Source organism: Acartia tonsa, chromosome 12 (genome assembly GCF_053477335.1).
Source record: "Acartia tonsa isolate MP-2025a chromosome 12, ASM5347733v1, whole genome shotgun sequence".
Taxonomy (NCBI): Eukaryota; Metazoa; Arthropoda; class Copepoda; order Calanoida; family Acartiidae; genus Acartia; species Acartia tonsa.
The window spans coordinates 37,311,444-37,332,273 of NC_137271.1; the positions used below are offsets into that span (position 1 = coordinate 37,311,444).

The following is a 20,830-nucleotide window of genomic DNA, read 5'->3' on the forward strand; positions in this document are numbered from 1 at the left end:
ATCACCTTAGGAACATGTGCCGTATGTTTGAACATTTTGCAATTGTCTTTTTGTTCATTGGACACCCTATTTAATGCCCATAATGCAAATTGGTACAACCACATAAATGTAATCTTTAAAACTTTCTAGTTAAACATCATTTTTGCCTCCTATCTTTAGGCACAATAGAGTTTAGAAAATAGAGTGGCTGAAACTATTCTATTATCATAGCTACTTTATAATAGTCTGACTGACTCTAAGCTAATAAAAGAAAATTGACCTCCTGTTATAGATTTTAAAAGTCTAGATGATTTTTATCTAGCAGTTATTTTATTCATTTCATAAATAGTTTAATTTCATGTGGATTTGTATGACTGTTTAAAGTTATCATGAACCTCCAGGTGGTGCACCGAAAACCTCCCAAAGGGACAAGCCTACTAAAGAAGAATGGGACATCTCTTTAGTAGTCCCTTGGGAGGTTTGTCAAGTACCCCTCCAGGTTACTGATACTTCTGGTGCCAGAAAAACCAACCTGTTCAGATAAAAAGGGTCTTTGAAAACTAATTCATCCTGTTACCTGTATTTGAGTTTTTTTAAGCACCTTTAAAAATTTAATTATGTTTTGATGGCTCCTAGGGTCTTCAGGGTGAATAAATCCAAAACATTTGCGTATTTGTATAATTTGAAATGTAAGACAAATTTATAAATTTACCTTTCAGAAGCTAATCTTACATTCCCCCTCTTCCTTTTCCCACAAAATAAAGTAAATGATTAATCTAAGTATACTTAACTCTAGTTTTTTTCATATGTATATTATATATATGCATCATACTTATTTTTATTTCATATTAAATAGCTTATGAGCAAGTGAGTTCGAGGATCTCATTACTGTTCATTAAGATATCGAGGGGTATAAAATTTTCTATGAAGATGGGTATTGACATAGTGGGACAGCCTTTAGGTTATTTAATGGAAGGAAAGCTAAGCTAGAAAAACAGCATTCTAATAATAATGAAAGGTTGGAGAGGATGGAATTGAGATAGCCCCATTCTAAAATTGGATAAAGCTCCTTGTTGTATCTACCTTAAATCTTTTTTAACACAATGTCAAAACTATTTAATGAATTTGATCCTAGATAACTTTCTTTGATAAAAATGTGATATAAAACAAGATAACAAACTTTTCAAAGTGTTTTCACTTTAAAGTTTATTGAACAAAAATAGCAAAAATAATGTTCACAATTAAGAAAATGTTATGAAACATTGGGAATAGTTTAATTTACAGGCCATTGTCCCCTTCCTCCCTGGTAAATAAATAATATTAAATCTATTAGTAGAATAATATCTGTCCGTCTGTCAAATCGTTTAAAGCTTAAGAATTCGATAACCACTGAACCGATTGGACTCTTTAGGCAATGTAGATACTGGTTTTCTGGTGGTTTAAAGCTATTTTGTCGGGGGAAGGAAAATCCCATTTCCCCCAATGTAGGGACACCTGTATATTTAGCTAAAGCGTGGCCCCCCCCAGTGGCTTTATTGTCAAAATAACATGTACGCTCTGACTAAGTTCTCGGTGGTGCTATCACTTTCACTAAGTGTAACACAATTATCACAAGGAGGGAGAACAAATTGGGCTGTTTATTTATACTAGTCCTCAAAATTTTATAATATAGTTTTCTTAACCGATACCTCAACAACTTTGGGGACTTTTATTGAATTTTGATAGTTTTGTTCATTAAGTTGGTTAAGTGTTCAAACGTTTCAACCAATAATTGTAACAAAGTAGGGGTAATTTTGTGTTTCATCATTGGGGATTTACATTAATTAATCGGCCATTGTCTTATCCCTTTATATTCCTGCATTATCTACTCATCAGTACCGCAATTTATACCACACAGCCCAAAGTGTCTTTCCTTCTTTCACTTTGCCTCACCTTCATTAATAATCACCCAGGAATCTTACGGGATAATACAATGAATAATGAATTAATTCCCAACGTTAATAAAAAAATACTCTGTAGATTGAAAGTATTGGAACATTTAGACATTGCTATTTAGTTAAGAACCAACAAATCGAAATTCAATAGAAGTAACCAAGGTTTTTAGCCATCGAATAAGAAAACGTAGTTATGAAACTATGGGTACAAGTGTAATTTGCGGTCCCTCCCCCCACCACCCCCTGTTCAATATAGCGGCCATCCTATTGATTCATAAAAAGGAAAAGACTGTAAGTTGAGTACATTCTCTCATTCGTTGGCTTAAATAATTTGTGGATATTTATAAAATCTTGTTATAACATTTCAACCAATAATTTAATCTAAAGAAGAGGTAATTTTTTATATCATAATTGGGGGTGTACATCAATTTATCGACCAAAAGATCACAGGATGTAACATCAAATTGCAGATTAGACAATATGTTGAAGTGAAGGTACAACACTAAATTCTTATGTTATAAAGATCTCTAATAATGATCAAATGGTTTCAAAGTTATAGGACAAGTATGCCATAAGGCTCATTTACCATATTATGCCCTAAGCTATTACTTACATGTCTGGTACCCAAAGTTTTAGATAAATAAACTTATTTATTGGCTTTAAATCTTTGGGTACTTTGATTAAATCTTGATTGGAGGATTTTTCAGGTGGGGATGGGTTCTGTGTACGATCAAAGCTTAAGCTATATAATAAACCAATATAAAATAATTAATGTGTTTTTCTAATTTTACTCGGGCTAAACAGACAATTTTATATTTTACATCTTTCTTTCCAAGTTAAACTATAAGAATAGTGCTGACATAGAATCTTAGCGGTTTATGTCGACTATAAGTATTTAATAAAAACTTCTTCTACTATTTGAATAACTAGCGGCTTCGCCCCTAGCCTCTAGGGGCTTTGCCCCTAGAAAAAAATAATTTTCTGCACCAGCACCAGCAGCACCAGCTGCACCACCTGCACCAGCAGCACCAGCTGCACCAGCAGCACCAGGAGTATTTTTTTGGGGGGGGTAAATTTTCATTTTTGGGGGGGTTGGGGGTGTCCCACCCCCCAAGAAAATAGCTTAAAACCACCACAGGACCAGTAGGTATATTCCCTGAAGAGTAGAGCCCATTCGGTTCAGCGGTTACCGAGATCTTAAGCTTCAGACGGACAGACGGACAGACGGACAGACAGACGGACAGACATCGTTCTACTTTGTATTATATGATGATAAAATAAGAATAGCGTACATCATAAGCCTTAAAAAGTTTACAAACTACCCTAATATGAAGGATCTGTTTGTCCATTGCTATTCCAGCATTTTTTACCAATTTTGAATGTCCTTCAAAGAAAAAAACATCAGGAGCTTTGACCAAATCCACAGTTAATATTTTTATAGATCATGGAAAGTTTTTTTGGGGGGGAGGGGAGAGTACCACCACCTTTATTTTCTGTTATAAAAAGCTGGTAAAGGGCCAAGCTATTGCCTTTAATCTTACTAGTAGTGTTTTGCACCTGACATAGCAGCAGTTGGTAAGTTTGATATTACTAAAACAAATCTAATTGAACAACTGATAAACTTTATGTTGTTTAGTTAACATAAGGTCGACTTTTAAAAACTTTAAAAGCTAAAACTTTTATAGAAAATAATTGCTTTAAATAGAAAACAAAAAGATATCACAGTTTAATTGTTTTCATTATAGGAGAAGATAAGAAATTATATCTTTTAAAGTGTAAACAAAGATTTAGTAACAATGAAAATTTTAGTCTTGATACTGCTTTTCATTTTACCAACTTTAACTATAGGTATGATTATTTTCATGTGTGAAAAAAAGTAGAAAAATAATTCAAATAAAGTGGTTGTTATCACTCTTAACTTTCATTACAGTCATTTACCTTACCCAACTTATTTCCTACTCTGTGTGATGGGTAAGCTTAAGTTTCTATAGTATGATTACTATTCTAATTATATTGTAGGGTTAGAGGAAAGACCAGACCCAGTTGTAGATACTCCTCTAGGAAAAATTCAAGGAACCTGGGATTTTACTGAAAAAGTTTCAAGATTCAAGAAATTCAAAGGACTAAAGTATGGGAATATTGTACGCAGGTTTCAATCTGCTGAACTTGTTACAGAATACCCTGAAGAAATTTATGATGCAAGTTCAGATGGACCAGATTGTGCACAACTAGGTCTTTCATTCTATGCAGAAGATTGTTTATACCTGAATGTTTACACTCCAGAAGTTGTTGGCAACAATTCAGTTATGGTTTGGATTCATGGCGGTGCATTGACTGTTGGTTCAGGGAGTGAAAGGAGATTTGGACCTAAATTTTTGTTGGATAAAAATATAATATTGGTAACTATAAACTACAGACTTGGGGCTTTTGGGTTTTTAAGCCTAGAAAATCCACTGATGCCAGGTAATCAAGGATTGAAAGACCAAGTTTTGGCTCTTGAATGGGTAAGAAATAATATTGAAAGTTTTGGTGGTAATCCAGATGATGTAACATTGTTTGGTGAGTCTGCAGGAAGTAGGAGTGTTCTCTTCAACCTTGTTTCCCCGACAGCTCATGGTCTTTTTCATAAAGCTATTGGTCAAAGTGGAAATGAGTATGATCCTAGAAATCAAGTTGCCCAACATGGTCAGTTAAGAACTATTGTTTATGACATTGCAACTAATCTAAACTGTCCAACAGATTCTGATGTTGAAGTTAAAGAATGTCTAGAATCTTATGAGGATTACTCCATTCTTCTTCATGAAGCTCAAACAGTTGGGTAGAGACATATGAACTTTCCCTAGGTCCTTTGCCTAGATTTTTACATGGAATCTGCATATTTGCCTGAAAAGCCTCATGTTTTGATCAATAATGGACAATTTAACAAAGTTCCCATTATAAATGGTGTGAACACAGAGGAGGGAATAATCTTTACTGCTGACTACATTATTGGCAACTTCCAGTGGTCTGCTTTGAATGAATATTGGCAATATTATGGCACACGATACATATTTGAAACAGATAATTTTACCTCAGAAATGTATGAAGTATCAAGACAAGTAAGAAATTACTATTTAGGAGATACTATAGCTTCCATGGAAACTCTTCATCAGGTTGTTGACATGTTTACTGAAATCCACTATTGGGTTGGCAACTTTAGATTTAGTCTGGCAGCATCACAATATGTTCCTGTCTTCAACTACATGCTCACGTACAAGTCCAGTAACAGTTACCTTGATATCGTGTATGGAGTGGACAGCGATGAATTGGGTCTTGGAGTTGGTCATGCAGATGATATCTTTCATCTATTTAATGTAAGTACTTCCAAAACATAATAATATCATTAAAATCTTTGTGCTTTACACTCTTCCTGAAAATTTTCTTATTCTAGATTGACTCAGTAACAGACTTCACTGAAGATGATCTTATAGTTAGAGAGCTGTTCTTGACCTACTGGACCAACTTTGCTAAAATTGGGAAACCTTCTTGGTTTGATAACTGGACCTCTTTGGATCCTAATGCTCCCTTGTACATGGAAATTAAACCAAATCCAGAAATGGTTTATTCAGAAAGATATGCTCAGAGAATTGAATTCTGGATGAATTTGATTGATGGAAAGAGTTATCTATTTCAATGATATTTATTTTTAAAATAAATATTTACCAAATTATGTCTTTTTTGTTTAAAGAGTGTAGGAGCAAGGAACCTATACAAGGACTTTGTCTGTTTGTCTGTTGGTATGTACATTAAGAGATATAAGTTTTCCGGAATTTTAATGTAGGGAGTAGATTTGAAATCTGCATCAAATTTTAAGGATTTTTTATAAAATTCGTTTTTTGTATAATTCTTTATCTAAAAGCGGAAATACAAATTAAGTTAATTAATTTTGGCATCTGTGATTGGTGGATTTAAAAAATCTGCGCTCTGATTGGATGTCGTACATCATTTAACCAATTAGAGCGCAGGTAGTTTAAAATCCACCTATCCTATTGGTCAAAATTAATTAACTTAAAATGTATTTTCGCTTTTAGATAAAGAATTTTACAAAAACGAATTTTATAAAACATCCTTAAAATTTGATGCAGATTTCAAATCTACTCCCTACATTAAAATTCCGGAAAACTTATATCTCTTAATGTACATGAACAGTGAACCATTTGGTAGAACTTAATCATGTCTATGTGTAAACTAATAAACGTACAGATCTTAACTATCAAAAAAGAAATAAATTAAGCAAATTCAATTAATGAATTCATCAGACCAAGGTCCAGTTTCTTTGCTAAGCATTTTCACTTCATGATAATTCAAAGAAGTATGCAAACCTAGAGTAAATTTTAAATAAATTTCCCCATATGAAAAAGTCCAATCTACCAACATTCTTTATTTTGTAATCAATGGAGGTTAAGTTTTATCAAGTTTTCAGATTTATGCTAAAAAGGGTTTGGCTTTATTAAAAAGAAGGGTAACAAAAATGAATAAATAGGATAATCATATCACATACAAAACGCATGGACATTCGGGTAATACATATAGAGTTTTTTCGCTTTCTAAATCTAACTATTATAGGAATCATTATACAAAATTTGAAATCGATAGGACAATTCTACCATGGAATAAATTAACAGAAAGAGCTAACGGACGGATAGACTAAACTTTTTTTTTATATATATAATTTATTTCGAGTTAAACATGAAACAAACTATGAATTTATGTATTTTTAAATGTTTATAATAGATAAATTACGAATTACGGAATATAAATCATGTACATTTGAAGTATGAGATATTATTTTTTTTGTTTTAATAGAAACTCAAGAAAATAGAAAAACTTCGCTTTGAAAAATGCGCTCTAGATTCCTACTTGCCATTTTTGACCTATTGTACCCATTTTTTCCCTCACACTCACGATTTTAAACCATGCACTCTAAAAAATGAGGAAATTTCCTCTTTTCTTTTCTTCTTAAATAAAACATAGGTTAACTCTAAAGTGATACATGTATTACGTAAGACTGTAGATGTCATAATGTTTTTATCACATGCCATGAACTCCTGTATTAAATGATAAATAGTCCACATATTTAATATCATTTAGAATTAGAAAATAAAGTGAGTAATATATAGTCCATTTATCACACTCGTCCCCAAAGTTTTATAATGATGATTTTTTATACGTTGGCTTTTCAACTTAAGGAACTTTTACTAAATTTCAATCAGTTGATTCATTAAGATAAGTGACCAAACGTTTCAACCACTAATTGTAATCCAGAGATGTACATCATTTATCAGCCATTGTCCTATCCCTTTAGATCCCTACATATAGTCAAAATGCTCTAACCATTGAAATTTATAATTATAATGTTTGGAAAAAAAACAAACCTTAAGTATAATTTATTACATTTCTCTGCCATTCAAACTAAATTTGGATATTAAAGCTTGCAACGAATGTGATTTAGAAATTTAAACTTAGAATGTCTAAGTTTTTACAGTGCCAAAGGTTAAGAAAAGGAACCCTTTTAACGCTTTCTTGCAAAGTCACAGAACAAAAACACATAGCTTTATAGGACTTTTATAGGGCTAAGCATTCACACATAGCTGATCAGTGGCATTGGCTAAAATATATGTGGGGCCAAACCTGCAAAGGTCATTAATACTGCGAGGCCTATACTTGTAGTATTTCAACAGAGATTCCCTTTACTTAATTATATAACTAACCTAACCTTTCAAAAATCTGAAGTAAAGCACTTACTGAAGAAAAATTAAAATTACCACCAATTATTTTAAATGTTGAACTTTCAGCGATATGTGTAATGTTTATGTTAGAATTCCTATAGCAGGATTCAGGCATAGGGCAATAGTGATAAATAATTTCACATATAAAAAAATACCTTTAGCTTTAGTACTTCGTATAAATAAATTGAGGAAGAAAGGATTGTGAATTTGTTTTTTATTGTTTAAACATCTCTTTGATTGCTTTGAATATGCAGAAAACGGGCTGGGCCTGATTATGGGCCAAGACATCCCCCCCATACAAGTTACATCTTTAACATTTCTTGAATGACGAGATTTGGAACCTCATTTCATCTTATCACTTAGCAGACAGAACCATTAGTTTTAAATAGAATTGTGATATCAGCATTTTAAACAACTATAGGAATGGCTATTTTTAAAAGAAAAGAGTGCTAACTGTTTAGGTGTTAGGTTGGTAATTAACAACAAAAAGTGACTTAATTAGAACAATAGATATAGTATATCTAGATGGAAAATCTTACTTTATTTTTTGTTATTCACAAATGTTTCTTAAAAAAAAGCCTAGAAATTTGTCTATGCTATAACTTCTAGAAAGTTTGCTTATCCTAAGAAATTCAACAATTTTATAGCTGACTTATGATATATGTTTTGTCATATGCTTCACATTATACAAGCGGTTCGAGTCCCCAGATCGCATCAATACTAAAGATGTAAAATTAGTACCTACTGCTGCTCTTTCAGGCATTAGAGATTTGGTTCATGGTTCACTAGTGATCAAAAAACGCTGTAAGGTCATAGGTTGATTGAAAAGTCCTTGTAGACTAGCATTATGTAGTAGCTCCCTAGTGTATTAGTGGCGTTTGTTAGTTCAACGACTAGGAGTCATGCTTGGATCCTAGGTTGCATTGAAAAGTCCCTAGGATTTGACGTGGCTTCAGTCATTGCTGATACAGCGTCATGTTCATGCTTTGGTTGCAATAATTGTCGCAATGATACCGTGACCTAAAAATCTCGAAACCTTAACTATCCACCCATAAGGTTGAAGTGTAAATTACCCACAAGTCCTAATTAAAATGCCAAGGAAATTGATGGGAAGGATGCATTCGAATCCGCTTCATACCAAAGACGTTAATAATGGTACCTACCTGATTTGTTCGGCACAGGACATCAAAAAGTAGAATAGGGGGAATGCCTTGGCCCCAAACAGGCGCAACTCATTACCACGCACAGTTAGGATCTCCAGACAAAGATCGTGCAATCAAAGGGTTGGTTGTCTGTAATGTACTGTACCACGGGTATGAGGTGAAGGACCAAGAGTCTGGCCTTGGGTTGACAAGTTGACTATTCAGTCCAGGTGCAACTCACCCACACAACATTAACATACCCAAGCAAAGCTTTATCCTTAGAAATGCAACTATTTATAGCTGACTCATTATGTAAATTAAATGAAAAAATCAACTGCTATTACTCACCAAATTCTGTACACTTTATAACCAATAAAATTGCCTGGTTGTTCCCCCACAGCACTGTTTTCATATTGGCTGCTTTAGAGAGTATGTCTCTAGATCATCTCTATTATTAAAACATACAGTTTTAGACCAATCATATGTTGTTTGGTTAGTCAAAAAGGAAATTGACAACACACTAAGTTTTACTCGGCTATTAACAAAGATAGATGGCTAAATTATTGATTGTCTGTTTGTTATTCTAATAAATTGTTTCATGTTGATGAACTTGGCTTCTTATTTATGTTGTCATCCTTGCTTTATATATATACATTACTATACCTGTTAGATGTATTGCTTAGATTTTTTAAAATTGATGATTATGAGTATACTTTTCAAGAAGCTTTGTAATATTCCGTGGTGATTTTAACAATTTTTTCTGAGGTTTTAAAGTTAAACCAACCTACAAATTATTAGCTAAATAAAAATATAAAATATTTAATTTTACTTAAAAAATAAAGATTAAAGTAAAAGAATAGAGGGGGCATGAGCTTTATGTAACTTTGCTCTCAGGGTGTCCTGATTTTAAATTTTAAAATCAGCTTTTAGAGGCGAAAATATAATTACAGCCGGACAAAAAGCAATTTGATAGGAAACGAAAAGGGTCTCCACCACTTGTGCCAGGTAAGTATCTTGATCATTCATATATACTTATAGATTGATTATTGGGGGGTAGGTATTTTGATCAATCTAATTAAGTTAACTCTACTACAAATTATAAATTATCAAAAGTAGAACAAAAAGAATCAAATTAGAATCTATTATGACGGCTATCCATTGTGGCCAGTTTTAAACAAACAGGGTTAGGTAAATGATGGATAAATCATCCAAAATACAGTTAACTTTGCTCACCTAAAGGAAAGCCAGAATTTTATATTTCTAAATTGGGAATTGATTTTCCCTTATCGCATGGAAACAGATTAATACTCGGTGGATTAGAACCGGTTCGCGGCCATACTGAAAAATTATGCCTTACATCGTATTATATCCAGTTTTCTATCAATATAAAAACGTAAAATCATAAGATTAAAACCAGTCTCTTACCACTTGCCTTCGATATCACGAGGCTAACAAAACTGTTTTTAATCTTAAAATTTTTCATTTCAATATACGCGGAAAGCTCTCTAAAATATGATGCGCTAAATAACGATTAAAATCTTGCTTTTGTAATTTTGTCCCTTTATCTTTGGTAATTATTGATTTAGGTCAATTTGTGGTTCGGAAGAAAAATATATTTTCTACATGAATATTAATGAAAATAGTGGACTGTACATTACACTCCTAATGATGATAAACAAAATTATCCCTTCTGTAGATCAAAAGTATTGATAGGAAAGATTTAACACTGTTAGTTTGTAAAACTTATTCAAGATTTTTTAAAAATATGTTTTCATGGATTACGAGAACATGTTATAGAACTTTGGGAACCATTAAATTTGCAGTCAATTGTCCCTTCCCTCCTTGATTTAAATAATATGCCCCGGCTGAGTAAATCTTAGTTCCCCAATAATGTTACAGACTGACATTCAAGTTGAATTACAGAGAAGCTTCGCTTCTAATTAAAAAAAAATTATTAAATTTTCGGGCGAAGCTTAAAAACTTCATTTTGTTGAGTTTTAATTTATAAAATTTATTGTAATAAATTCTTAAATCAATGTTAGTATTAATTTGAACAAAAATATTACTTACAAGGATGGCATTGTACAAAAGAAATTTATAACAAATAAATACATGGTAGACAAAGCAAAGACTAAAAAATTTGGGATCTACTGCAGTTCACGGTAAAATATTGCTGGTAAGCAATATTTCCAAAAATATATGAATTCTAAAGGCTCCTAGCTGCCAAACGGCTGAACGTACAGATCATGCCCGCACAGTGTTTTAAGCAGTCTAAGAAGACCTACAAATAATCTGGAATAGCCATAAATCAATAATGCATAATCAACTTGCAGTGCAAAGAAATTGGATCAGCAGTTTGGCAGCTAGCAGCCTTTAAAATTCATAGATTTTTGGAAATATTGCTTACCAGCAATATTTTACAGTGAACTGCAGTAGATCCAAAATTTGTATAGCCTCTAAAGATCCTTCTAATACAGTTAGGGAGTTGAATCCATTTTTATAGAAGCAGAAACATAATCTATGATTATGGTTTGGACCCTCTAAAACTATAATCTACCCTTCCACTTTCCCCTCTCTTGGTGAAGATATCTTCAACACCGATACGATTTTTGAAATGTAAGATTCCACTTTTGCCTCTCTTGGTGAAGATATCTTCAACGCCGATACGATTTTTGAAATGTAAGATTTCACTTTCAATAGAGGCGAAACTGGAATCATGGTTTACATTTTTAATATCTATGTTTCTGTAATCTTCCATTACTTTTTTAACATCGACATAATAGAAATGTACCATACTATTTTAAAATTATGTCAATTGTGAAAAAAGCATAGATTTTATATATGATGTAAACATTGTTGTATATTCTTAACTAAATAAATAAAACATACAAAGAGCGTATATAAAAGATATTTTGTTTATTTAAAAAAATACTTTAAAAAGGGTATCAAATGAGTATTCAAAATCATTTTAAGAAAGTCGTTTATTAATTAATTCAATTGTATATATTTGTAATTTTTTTGTTCAATTTATTTCATCTTAATATTTCCCTAGTAATCTCTCACCGTGTAAGTAAGCACTAAGAGGTTAATTGCTTATTTAATTGTGAATTTTTGTGGTAAATTACTGATCAATTACTGAACAATTTGGTCTGATTTGTGAGTTAAAAGTGGATGGAGTAAATAAATCCTTAGACATTTATAGTAAAAGTTGCTTGTATCAGTTAAAGTGAAGAAAAAGAAGGAGGAGTAATAATTAATCCTTTCCTTCCTGTAAGCAGTTTATGACGAAAATTGAAGATTTGGCTGATATAATCCAAATAAGCAAAAATTATTACAATTGCTTATACCAAATTTAACATAAAAAGGCATGATTTGGTATATAAGCCAAATAAGCAATAATTTTCATTGATTGCTTATAAGTAATTTTTTTTTTTAATGTATGATTTTGTATATATATAAGTCAAATAATTTTCATTGATTACTTAGTAGGGGTGTCATGCTTAGTGGTAGCACACTGAGCTACAGTGGTGAGAATTCAAGTTCAATTCTCCATATGTTGACTCTAATTTCTCATTCGCAACAATAATCATGCATCATCCAAGCTCCTCTTTGGAGAGGGTCATTCATTACGGTGACTTAATTTGGGACATCTGCCATACTCGGCAAGGGTAAGGTAATAATGAGTAGATCTCATGAGATAGCAAGTCAAGTCAAAATGGGCTTGAACATGGAGCTTGATAGTCCTATTTCTATGGAAAAGTGTCTCAGCCTACTCCAGATCAAAGCCATACAAAACTATGGCTAATCAATCAATCAATCAAATTGATTACTTATAAGTATTTTATCATAATATAGCATGATTTGGTACATGAGCCAAATAAGCAATAATTTTTATTGATTGATTATGAGTATTTTTTTTGTAAAATTACTATGATTTGGATAATAGCAAAAATTTTGGTTGATTGCTTGAAAATAATTTATCAACAAATGGCATGATTTGCTAATAAGACTAATAAACAAAAACTTTCATTCATTTTTTATAAACAATTAATTAAAAATTATTATTTAATTTTTTTTGTACAAAATGAAAGAGCTAAATTTTCTTGCATTAGGGTGAGGGCAGGCTAAACTGGTAATTTTTTCAGTTTTTTAAAGAAAAAAAAAGGGAACATATCTATATTTTCTATCAAAACCAAGACCATTAGACAGCTTACGGAAAAGACTATCAGGTTATCCTAGGACTTTAAGAAGTTTGATATAATTGGACTCAAAGTTGTTACCGATTACTACCCCACATAAACCATTGGGGCTAAACCAATAACGTTTTTTTCAACCTAAAAAAAATCAATGAAAAACGGCCAAACAGCCAATCAAACATAATTAATCTTAATTAGGTTAGGTTAGAGGGATTATCCACAAAAATTTTCATAAGGATTGGACTATCCCTTCTATGTCAAAAATCATTTTTTTAAAGACATGAAATTTAATTTTTTTTGCAAAAATTTTCTTTAAAAAAAATTTAAATTTTTTCATAAAAAAACACTGTCCTACTCACTTTTTGGCCTAATTCTTAAAAAACCCATATTGAATTTTGGAAAACCTGAAAATTGACTTTAAAAATCAAATTTTGATTTTTTTCAAAATTACCTGAAAATGCCCCGCCACCAACTCTGGTCATTTTTGAAAAAAATATTAACTCTATTTTAAAGCTCTCAACCGATTTGGAAAGTATGGACAGTTCTTAGTTAAAAAGGTTTTTACAGATTAGTTCTAGGTCTTACCTATTTTTGTGTAGGTCAATCTTTAACACCTACTGAAAAATTTTCAAAAAAAAATTTTTTTTTGTCCAACTTTGAGACCCTAAAAGTACCCTTAAAATTAAACTCACAAAATTTTTATTAATTTTATAACAAACAAATTTTCTTCTATGTTTTTTTCTGTCATTCAAAAGGAACATGGAGATAAAGGTCATTTTATGAAAGTAGGTCAATAATTACTGGATTAACTCCTTACTGGTCTATGCCCCCCCTCACCCTTACTTGGTTAGTAAGATCCCTTAGTGCACACACACTAACATTCACGCCACACAAGTGGACACCCTGTTACTTATAAATAATTATGAAACTCATCATGCAATTTTAACTTGCTTTTCCTAAATATTTTGCTTTAAAGGGCGAATATAGGTTCCATATGATATGAGCTTATATGAAAGGTGCCATTTCATACTTTTAGAATATCTATGCCAAATTTAAAAATTCAAAAAAATCCTTAAGTAGATTTTTCAATTTTCTGTTTCAATTGAACATATGATAAATGAGATTGACGACAAACGGTTTATTTTAGCCCTTTACAAGACTTTTTTTTACTATTTTGCTTAAGTTTGATTGACTATTACAATGGCACGCATCTTAAATGATAATTTAAATGTTTATTATTTTAGATTATATACTCTTTAATTCAATTTTTAAAAAAAGTAAAATTAATTTGCGTAAAAGTACGCCAATAGTTTTGACTAGGGTAAATAATACGTCTTAAAGTTTATTTTCTGTACAAAGATCATTGGTTAATTCTGAAAAATATAAAAACCCTCAAGTTAGACAGGTTTTAAGCTATAAACAGACTTATACAATTAGATATGTCAATATCTTTAAGTTATTTATAATCTATACAATGGCACCTTTGAAATAAGCTCATATTATATCAAACCTATATTCGCCCTTTAAATTAAAATCCTTTGTTACCTTATATTGTAGACTATAGTGGTTGCGCCCCTAGCATCATTAAGCTCCGTTTTTAAATGGGTAGGGGGCACTTTTCTCCAAACAGTTTTTCCAAACTTTTTCCTTAACTGATTTTGAAATCTCATATCTTTTTATATTTTTACCATTTTGCTTTTTGTCAAACTTTTTATCAAATTTTTTACTAGAATTTTACAACATTTCTACACAATCCTTTCTTTCCTTTAATATACATTAAGAGCCTTGTGAGTTATTTTTGTAGTTCAAATAGTGGGCCCGGGTTGGGTAGTTACATGTTTATGATAGAGTCAAATGCACATTTGTTTGCATTAATCATTTCAGATCTGTCTATTATTCTACTTGGTTAGCAAGAAGTCGGTCAACTCGTTGGTCGACAAACATTCATATCCTGCCTTACTCATTTAAAGTATAAAAAAATTTACCATCAAAATGGATAATGCAGCGTTCAAATAGGACCAAGAGACGTTTAGAATCCATTGAGAACGAAATCCTAGCTGCTCCTACTTGGCAGATATTTAATTTCAAAGATTTGAGGTGAAAACACCAAATTCAACGAATATAGAAGGCAATTCTACTTTGAATACAGGAAGATAAGATGTGTTTCTGTAAATTGTGCTCAGTATACTTTTAGATACTTTTGTAACGCAAATAAAATCTTATTAATGTAAAATCAATGCAGCAGTTGTGATTTGACTTGATTTTGGTTAACTTGTCTTTGTGTTTTATTAGTTTTCTTTTTGATCTTAAACATTAAGGTATAGAATTCTTTACTTACTAAGAATAGAGAAAATTTAGAGACACCATCTCTAAATCAGCCAATAGAATAACTGCAGAAGAACAATCTGGCTAAGTTATTGGTAGAAATATGTAAAAAGTTTGACAGGAAAGAGATAAAATTTGCATTTCTTAAGACAAAGATAGCTTTTTAGAAATCATATGGTTGAAAAATTCCTTCGCTGTATTACTTGAATGATTCATAAATAACTAAAAATAAACAAAAGTGTTTATCTACTAGAATTTCTCTTTTGAGTTGATGGATTATAGGACCAGTTAGACCAAATCGATATCTTGTTTCAATTGTGCTAATATATGACTCTACAGGTTATCTGATTCTTGATTGTAGGATAAATATTTCTATAATTTTCTAAATATTTCTAATAAACTGCTAAGTAACAAAATTGTAATTAATCTGTTTCTATTAAAAATTTTGAATTAAATTCATTAATAAATGGAATATTAAAGGAACCCTGCAAGAAATACCTCTCTTTAACTGCTGAAAGCCTGTCACAAGTAGACCCAATAAAAAAAATTTGAAGCCTCCAGCTTCAAAAACAAAATTAATAGCTTATCTTTGTCAAAAACTTAGACTGCCAGTAACTGATAACATTTTTACAATAAAACACCCTCTTTTATAGTCAAAATGTCTTTTAAAAAATTAAGTTTAAATTGCGTTTGAAAGCGTAAAATCATAGCAGAAAAAAATGAAACTAATCACGCTTCGTTTTTTATTAAATGAAAAAGTTGGGGTACAATGTTTGGTACTTTCGATATAAGTAAATGATAATAAAAAACCCATAGAATGCAATAATAACTTCAGAAAAATCGAAGAAAATAGTTTTCATACTTAATTAACGTTTTTAAGTTTTTTCTTCAAAAAGTTTAGATAAGATGCCTTTAAATGTCGTCTATGATTTTGTCAAGGATAAAAATGTAACTTTATAATAAGAATTACAACATATTTTTTCAATTAGTACAAAGTAAAATTTTGAACATTTTATTGATCAGTATATTTTTTAAAATGAAGTGAAGTAGAAACCTGAATATTTTATCATGAAAATTGTGTTATGATTTGATTGTCTGCTAGATTACAAGAAAAAAGATACTGACAGTACTTGTTGGTTCTCTAAAAAAAATTAGGTAGATTACTTTCAGAACCCCTCTTTATGCAACGTTATTTCAATAGAACAGAGCCGTAGTCTTAGTGTACTCAATATCTAGACAGCCAACCATTGTTTTAGAATTGTTCAATTTTTTTAACTTCTGATAAAAACAGAATTAATGGTATTTTTGTAAATATTATACCTCCAAGAAATGGCTATACTTCCCAATCATATGTTGTGTGATATTTAAGAGGAATTATTTTGATATAATGTCATTAACCCTTAACGGTTGGGGGGGGGGGGGCGTTGAATGCCCCCCCATCCGGTTTTTTCTATCTCATTTTCTGTGTGTGGAAGATAAAGAGCCCAAACTGCTTGACTTTTTAAGTGTGGGTATGACACATAACTGAGAGTTGGAATTTTTTGAAAATCTCCATCCTGGAGGGCACAGGATGCCAGCAAACCTGGCAGGGTCATCCAGGTAAAGAGCAAAAATATTTTTTTTACTAAAACAAGCATTTTATCTTACCAAAATACTAAAATATCATCTAGTAGTACATCCTCATATTAAATACAGGTGTTCAAGTCAATTTTAGGTTCCAGGTATGATCCTGCAGGTCCTGATCCTCCAGGTCTCCAGAAATCTTTAAAAGGCTCCTGTGGCCGCAATTGTTGAATTAGAGACTTCAAATTTGAAACTTAAGCTTTTCTTACATGTCTACAGGATGTATTAAAATTTCATAAAGATCCGCCGCCGTTTTCCCGCCGACCGCCGACTGCGGCAGCTGACAGCTGCCAAGTACAGCTGCGGCCGCTGAAATTTATTCTTTGATATTTCAAATATAGAATTTACATAAAGATAAACATTTTCTGCAAAAAAATTTTCTTCTAGCTTCAAAAATAAAAAAATTACAGCCGTTTGAAATTTTTAAGTAAAAAAGGACCTAAAAACAAAGGTTGTTAAATAAAAGGGTGATGGAAGCGAAAATTGACTTTGACTTACATAAGGTTGAAAATTCATCATAACACAAGGGGCTTGCACAAAATTTTTTAGCCCTCCAGCTCTAATAGGAACTGAGATAATATGGGGGGGCGTTGAACGCCCCCCCCTCCCGACTGATTAAGGTGCGGCAAGGGGCCCGACTGTTAAGGGTTAAAATATTCGTTGAAAAAAGTGCTATTCCAGCTTATACTTCACATTTTAATGTGTATGATAATTCAAATAAAAGATAATGAAGATTTATAATATATTTAATTGTTATGATTATAAAGAAAAACCTGGAAACAGGAAAAAACTGACTTTATTTTATTGACGTAGGGAAAATTTTGTCAAATATTTGAATAAAAAAACAATATAAAACAAAATAAACTATTTTTAATATAGTCACAAAAAGGCTTAATGAGTTTAGGAAATATTTCATTCACTAATCATGTCATTTAAACTCACAGAATACAGTGTAAAAAGATGTTCTCGTTTTAATTATAAGTAATTTCAAATGCATTTTAATACCTTTTAATGATTTATTTTTTGAAACATCTTTTTATAAAATGTTATTGATTTTTGAAGTTAAATATTAGAATGTTTTTAAATTTTGTTAACATTTTGTTTTAAATGTAGAAAATTGGTAATTCTAAACATTCAAAAAATGATTTTATTAAATTTTCATCACTTAAATTGCATGTTTGATGAAATTTTCAACTGATAATTCATGAAAAATTGTTTAAGTTTTATTATATTTTACTTTGAATTGTTAAAAAAATATATTATTGTCTAAAAAGGAGAAGTTATGTTTTCCTCAAAAAAAGACCAAAAACATGAAAATTAACACGTGTAATGAGAATTTTTTTCTTTCAGGTTTAATTTTAAGTAATTATTGATATTTTTTGTAAAAGGGATTTTATATAAAAAGTTTTAAAACTCGAGATAGTAGTTGTGCTAAAAAAGGTTGCGAATTTATGCAATTTTCTTGCAAATAAAATTTTCTAGGATTTTAAAAATAGCAAAGGGTGTTATTAGGCGTACTTACAGATACAATTGCTAAGTCATTTTGGCCAAACACTAAAATAAAGTTTTTACATCTGAGGGTCCACCTGTGTAATGTAAGTAATACAGATGCTCAGCTTTGATTGGTTGTTTAGCGGACTCAGACTTCTGATTGGCTAGAAATCCTAAAGGCTAGCATTCTCAGGCTACATTACTCTCAATACAATGCAAATTAAACTGAATTTTTTTATATGATTTTGACTATAAAGAAAGGTGTTTTTATTTATCAGTTACTGGCATCCTAAGTTTCTGCCAAAAATAAGCTTATAATTTTCTGGGCGAGCGACGTATTTTAATAATGAAAATTTTATTATTAGCAATGAAAAACTTTCAAAATTTTCATTGTATTAAAAATATGATTTTGAAATGTCTATAACTTTTTTGTTTTTGAAGCTGGAGGCTTCAATTTTTTTGTATTGGGTCTACTTGTGGCAGTCTTTCAGCAGTTAAAGCGGTTTATTTCTTGCATGGTTCCTTAAAGGGTAATAATTTGCCTTTGCTACAAGTAACTTTTTCTTATTTAAAAATCTCTTCTATATTAAACTACTGTAAAGCTTTCCACTTAAAAACAGAAACAGTGTGGGAATACGAATCTTAATATATGGAGGTATAGATTCTTCTAAGTGTGTTCTACTATACTTTCACAAGACTTCAACTGGGATAATTATCCTGAAGCTGGTATGTTTGATGGCAATAAGCCCCAACCTACAGCATCTTTCAGTTCGTGTTCCAGATATGGTTGAATCAAACAGCAACTTTTGATTTATATTTGATCTAAGTAACTTTTTTTGGATAGTTTCTGAATACAAAGCAATTTGATTGTTTCAGTTCTTCAGACACCCAGAAGTTCTTTTCCCTGTCCTCAATGTTTGGTACCACAAATTCACTAAAGATCTCAATCATGTAAACATTGCCACAGCAGAGCAAAAGCAAGTCTTTTAGTTAAAGACCCCTATTCTAACATAGTTTTTTTTTCAAACGGTTTTCATGGTACAACTTTAAAGTTAAAGCTTTCTTTAATAAACATGAATTTCTAGGAGATACACAAATTTATTCAGTAATAAAGCTGAGGTTTAAGTCAAAAAAAAATATGGCGAAAATTGTAAAGGACCATGGAAATATCCTTCAAAAAAAAAATAAAAATAAAAAAAATTGGTGGGGGGATTTTTTGGTTTTTGGGGGGGTTGGGGGTGTCCCACCCCCCAAGAAAATAGCTTAAAACCACCACAGGACCAATAGGTAGATACCCTGAAGAGTAGAATCCGATCGGTTCAGTGGTTACCGAGATCTTAAGGGACAGACAGACAGACGGACAGACAGACATCGTTCTACTTTGTATTATAGATTATCTCTTGGGGAAAAGCCCCTAGGGGCTAGGGGCGAAGCCGCTATTTACATATAAGCAATCAATGAAAATTATTATTTATTTGGCTTATATAACAAATTATGCTATTTTTGATAAATTACTTACAGGTAATCAATGAAAAACTTTGCTTATTTGGCTTATATCAGTCAAATCTTCATTTTTTTCATAAACTGCTTACAGGAAGAAAGGGATTAATTAGTACTCCTCCTCCTTTTTCTTCATTTCAACTGCCACTTTTACTATAAATGACTGAGTATTTAAAGTGTGCTACCTTTTTATATGTTTCATTATTATTTGGCCACATCTTGGTCAAAAATGCTCACAAATCAGACCTTTTTTGACCAACGATACTCAAATGGTTCCTTTACAAGCCCAATCAATCAGTTTTAGGATATCTTTATATTTCAAGGAAAATACTAAAAAAAGGCAAATTTGGGTGTTTCTTTGGTAATTTCCTCTTAGGATTTTTTTATCAAAATATTATTATGTTTGACAGGAAGGAAGGGAGGGGTGGGAGGGAGGGTAAGTGGAGACATAAGCCTCATTAGTCTAGCATGGCAACCGATGAACAGAATCACAGTTCTTCACCACAAGCAATGGGCTTATTTATATAAAACTCCTACCAATGAGAGTCACACTCTCATTGGTTGAAGTGGATGGAGCGCGTGGAAGGAGTGTGAGAGGGCAGAGACAAGGGATGAGAAAGGCAGAGAGTAGGGCACATATAAATATTAATGAAGCACAGTTACGCTGTAAAGTTTACTGAAACTTTCGCCGAGAAGTTTACCAACACATTTGCCGTGATGCCTGGACCATGCTTCCAACAGTATGAATCAAGTCCTATTTAGGACATAAAAATATTTTCAAAATTGAGAAGTTCCCCTGACAACAAACATATCTTGCCGCAGTGCTTGGCTCCCTGGCCTATAACCTAACCTAACCTAAAATAGTTTTTTAA

The 20,830-nt window shown here is 31.6% G+C and overlaps 2 protein-coding genes across 2 annotated transcripts; both read left to right on the forward strand.

The window, feature by feature from the left end:
- Positions 1 to 3,671: 3,671 nt before the first annotated feature.
- Positions 3,672 to 4,735, forward strand: LOC145333445 (carboxylic ester hydrolase-like). Its single transcript, XM_080178591.1, has 2 exons — positions 3,672 to 3,761; positions 3,933 to 4,735. Exons 1-2 carry the CDS (start codon positions 3,710 to 3,712, stop codon positions 4,733 to 4,735), a joined length of 855 nt encoding a protein of 284 aa, XP_080034717.1. The 5' UTR covers positions 3,672 to 3,709.
- A 42-nt stretch (positions 4,736 to 4,777) lies between these two features.
- LOC145333446 (carboxylic ester hydrolase-like) lies at positions 4,778 to 5,619 on the forward strand. Its single transcript, XM_080178592.1, has 2 exons — positions 4,778 to 5,266; positions 5,344 to 5,619. Exons 1-2 carry the CDS (start codon positions 4,778 to 4,780, stop codon positions 5,587 to 5,589), a joined length of 735 nt encoding a protein of 244 aa, XP_080034718.1. The 3' UTR covers positions 5,590 to 5,619.
- Positions 5,620 to 20,830: the final 15,211 nt, after the last annotated feature.

Bases quoted from the DNA above. Each gene is read 5' to 3' on its own strand.
- LOC145333445 (XM_080178591.1), top strand. From the start codon at position 3,710: ATGAAAATTTTAGTCTTGATACTGCTTTTCATTTTACCAACTTTAACT. The intron at 3,762-3,932 runs GTATGATTATTT...ATTATATTGTAG, and splicing joins TTTACCAACTTTAACTATAG to GGTTAGAGGAAAGACCAGAC.
- LOC145333446 (XM_080178592.1), top strand. From the start codon at position 4,778: ATGGAATCTGCATATTTGCCTGAAAAGCCTCATGTTTTGATCAATAAT. The intron at 5,267-5,343 runs GTAAGTACTTCC...TTCTTATTCTAG, and splicing joins ATATCTTTCATCTATTTAAT to ATTGACTCAGTAACAGACTT.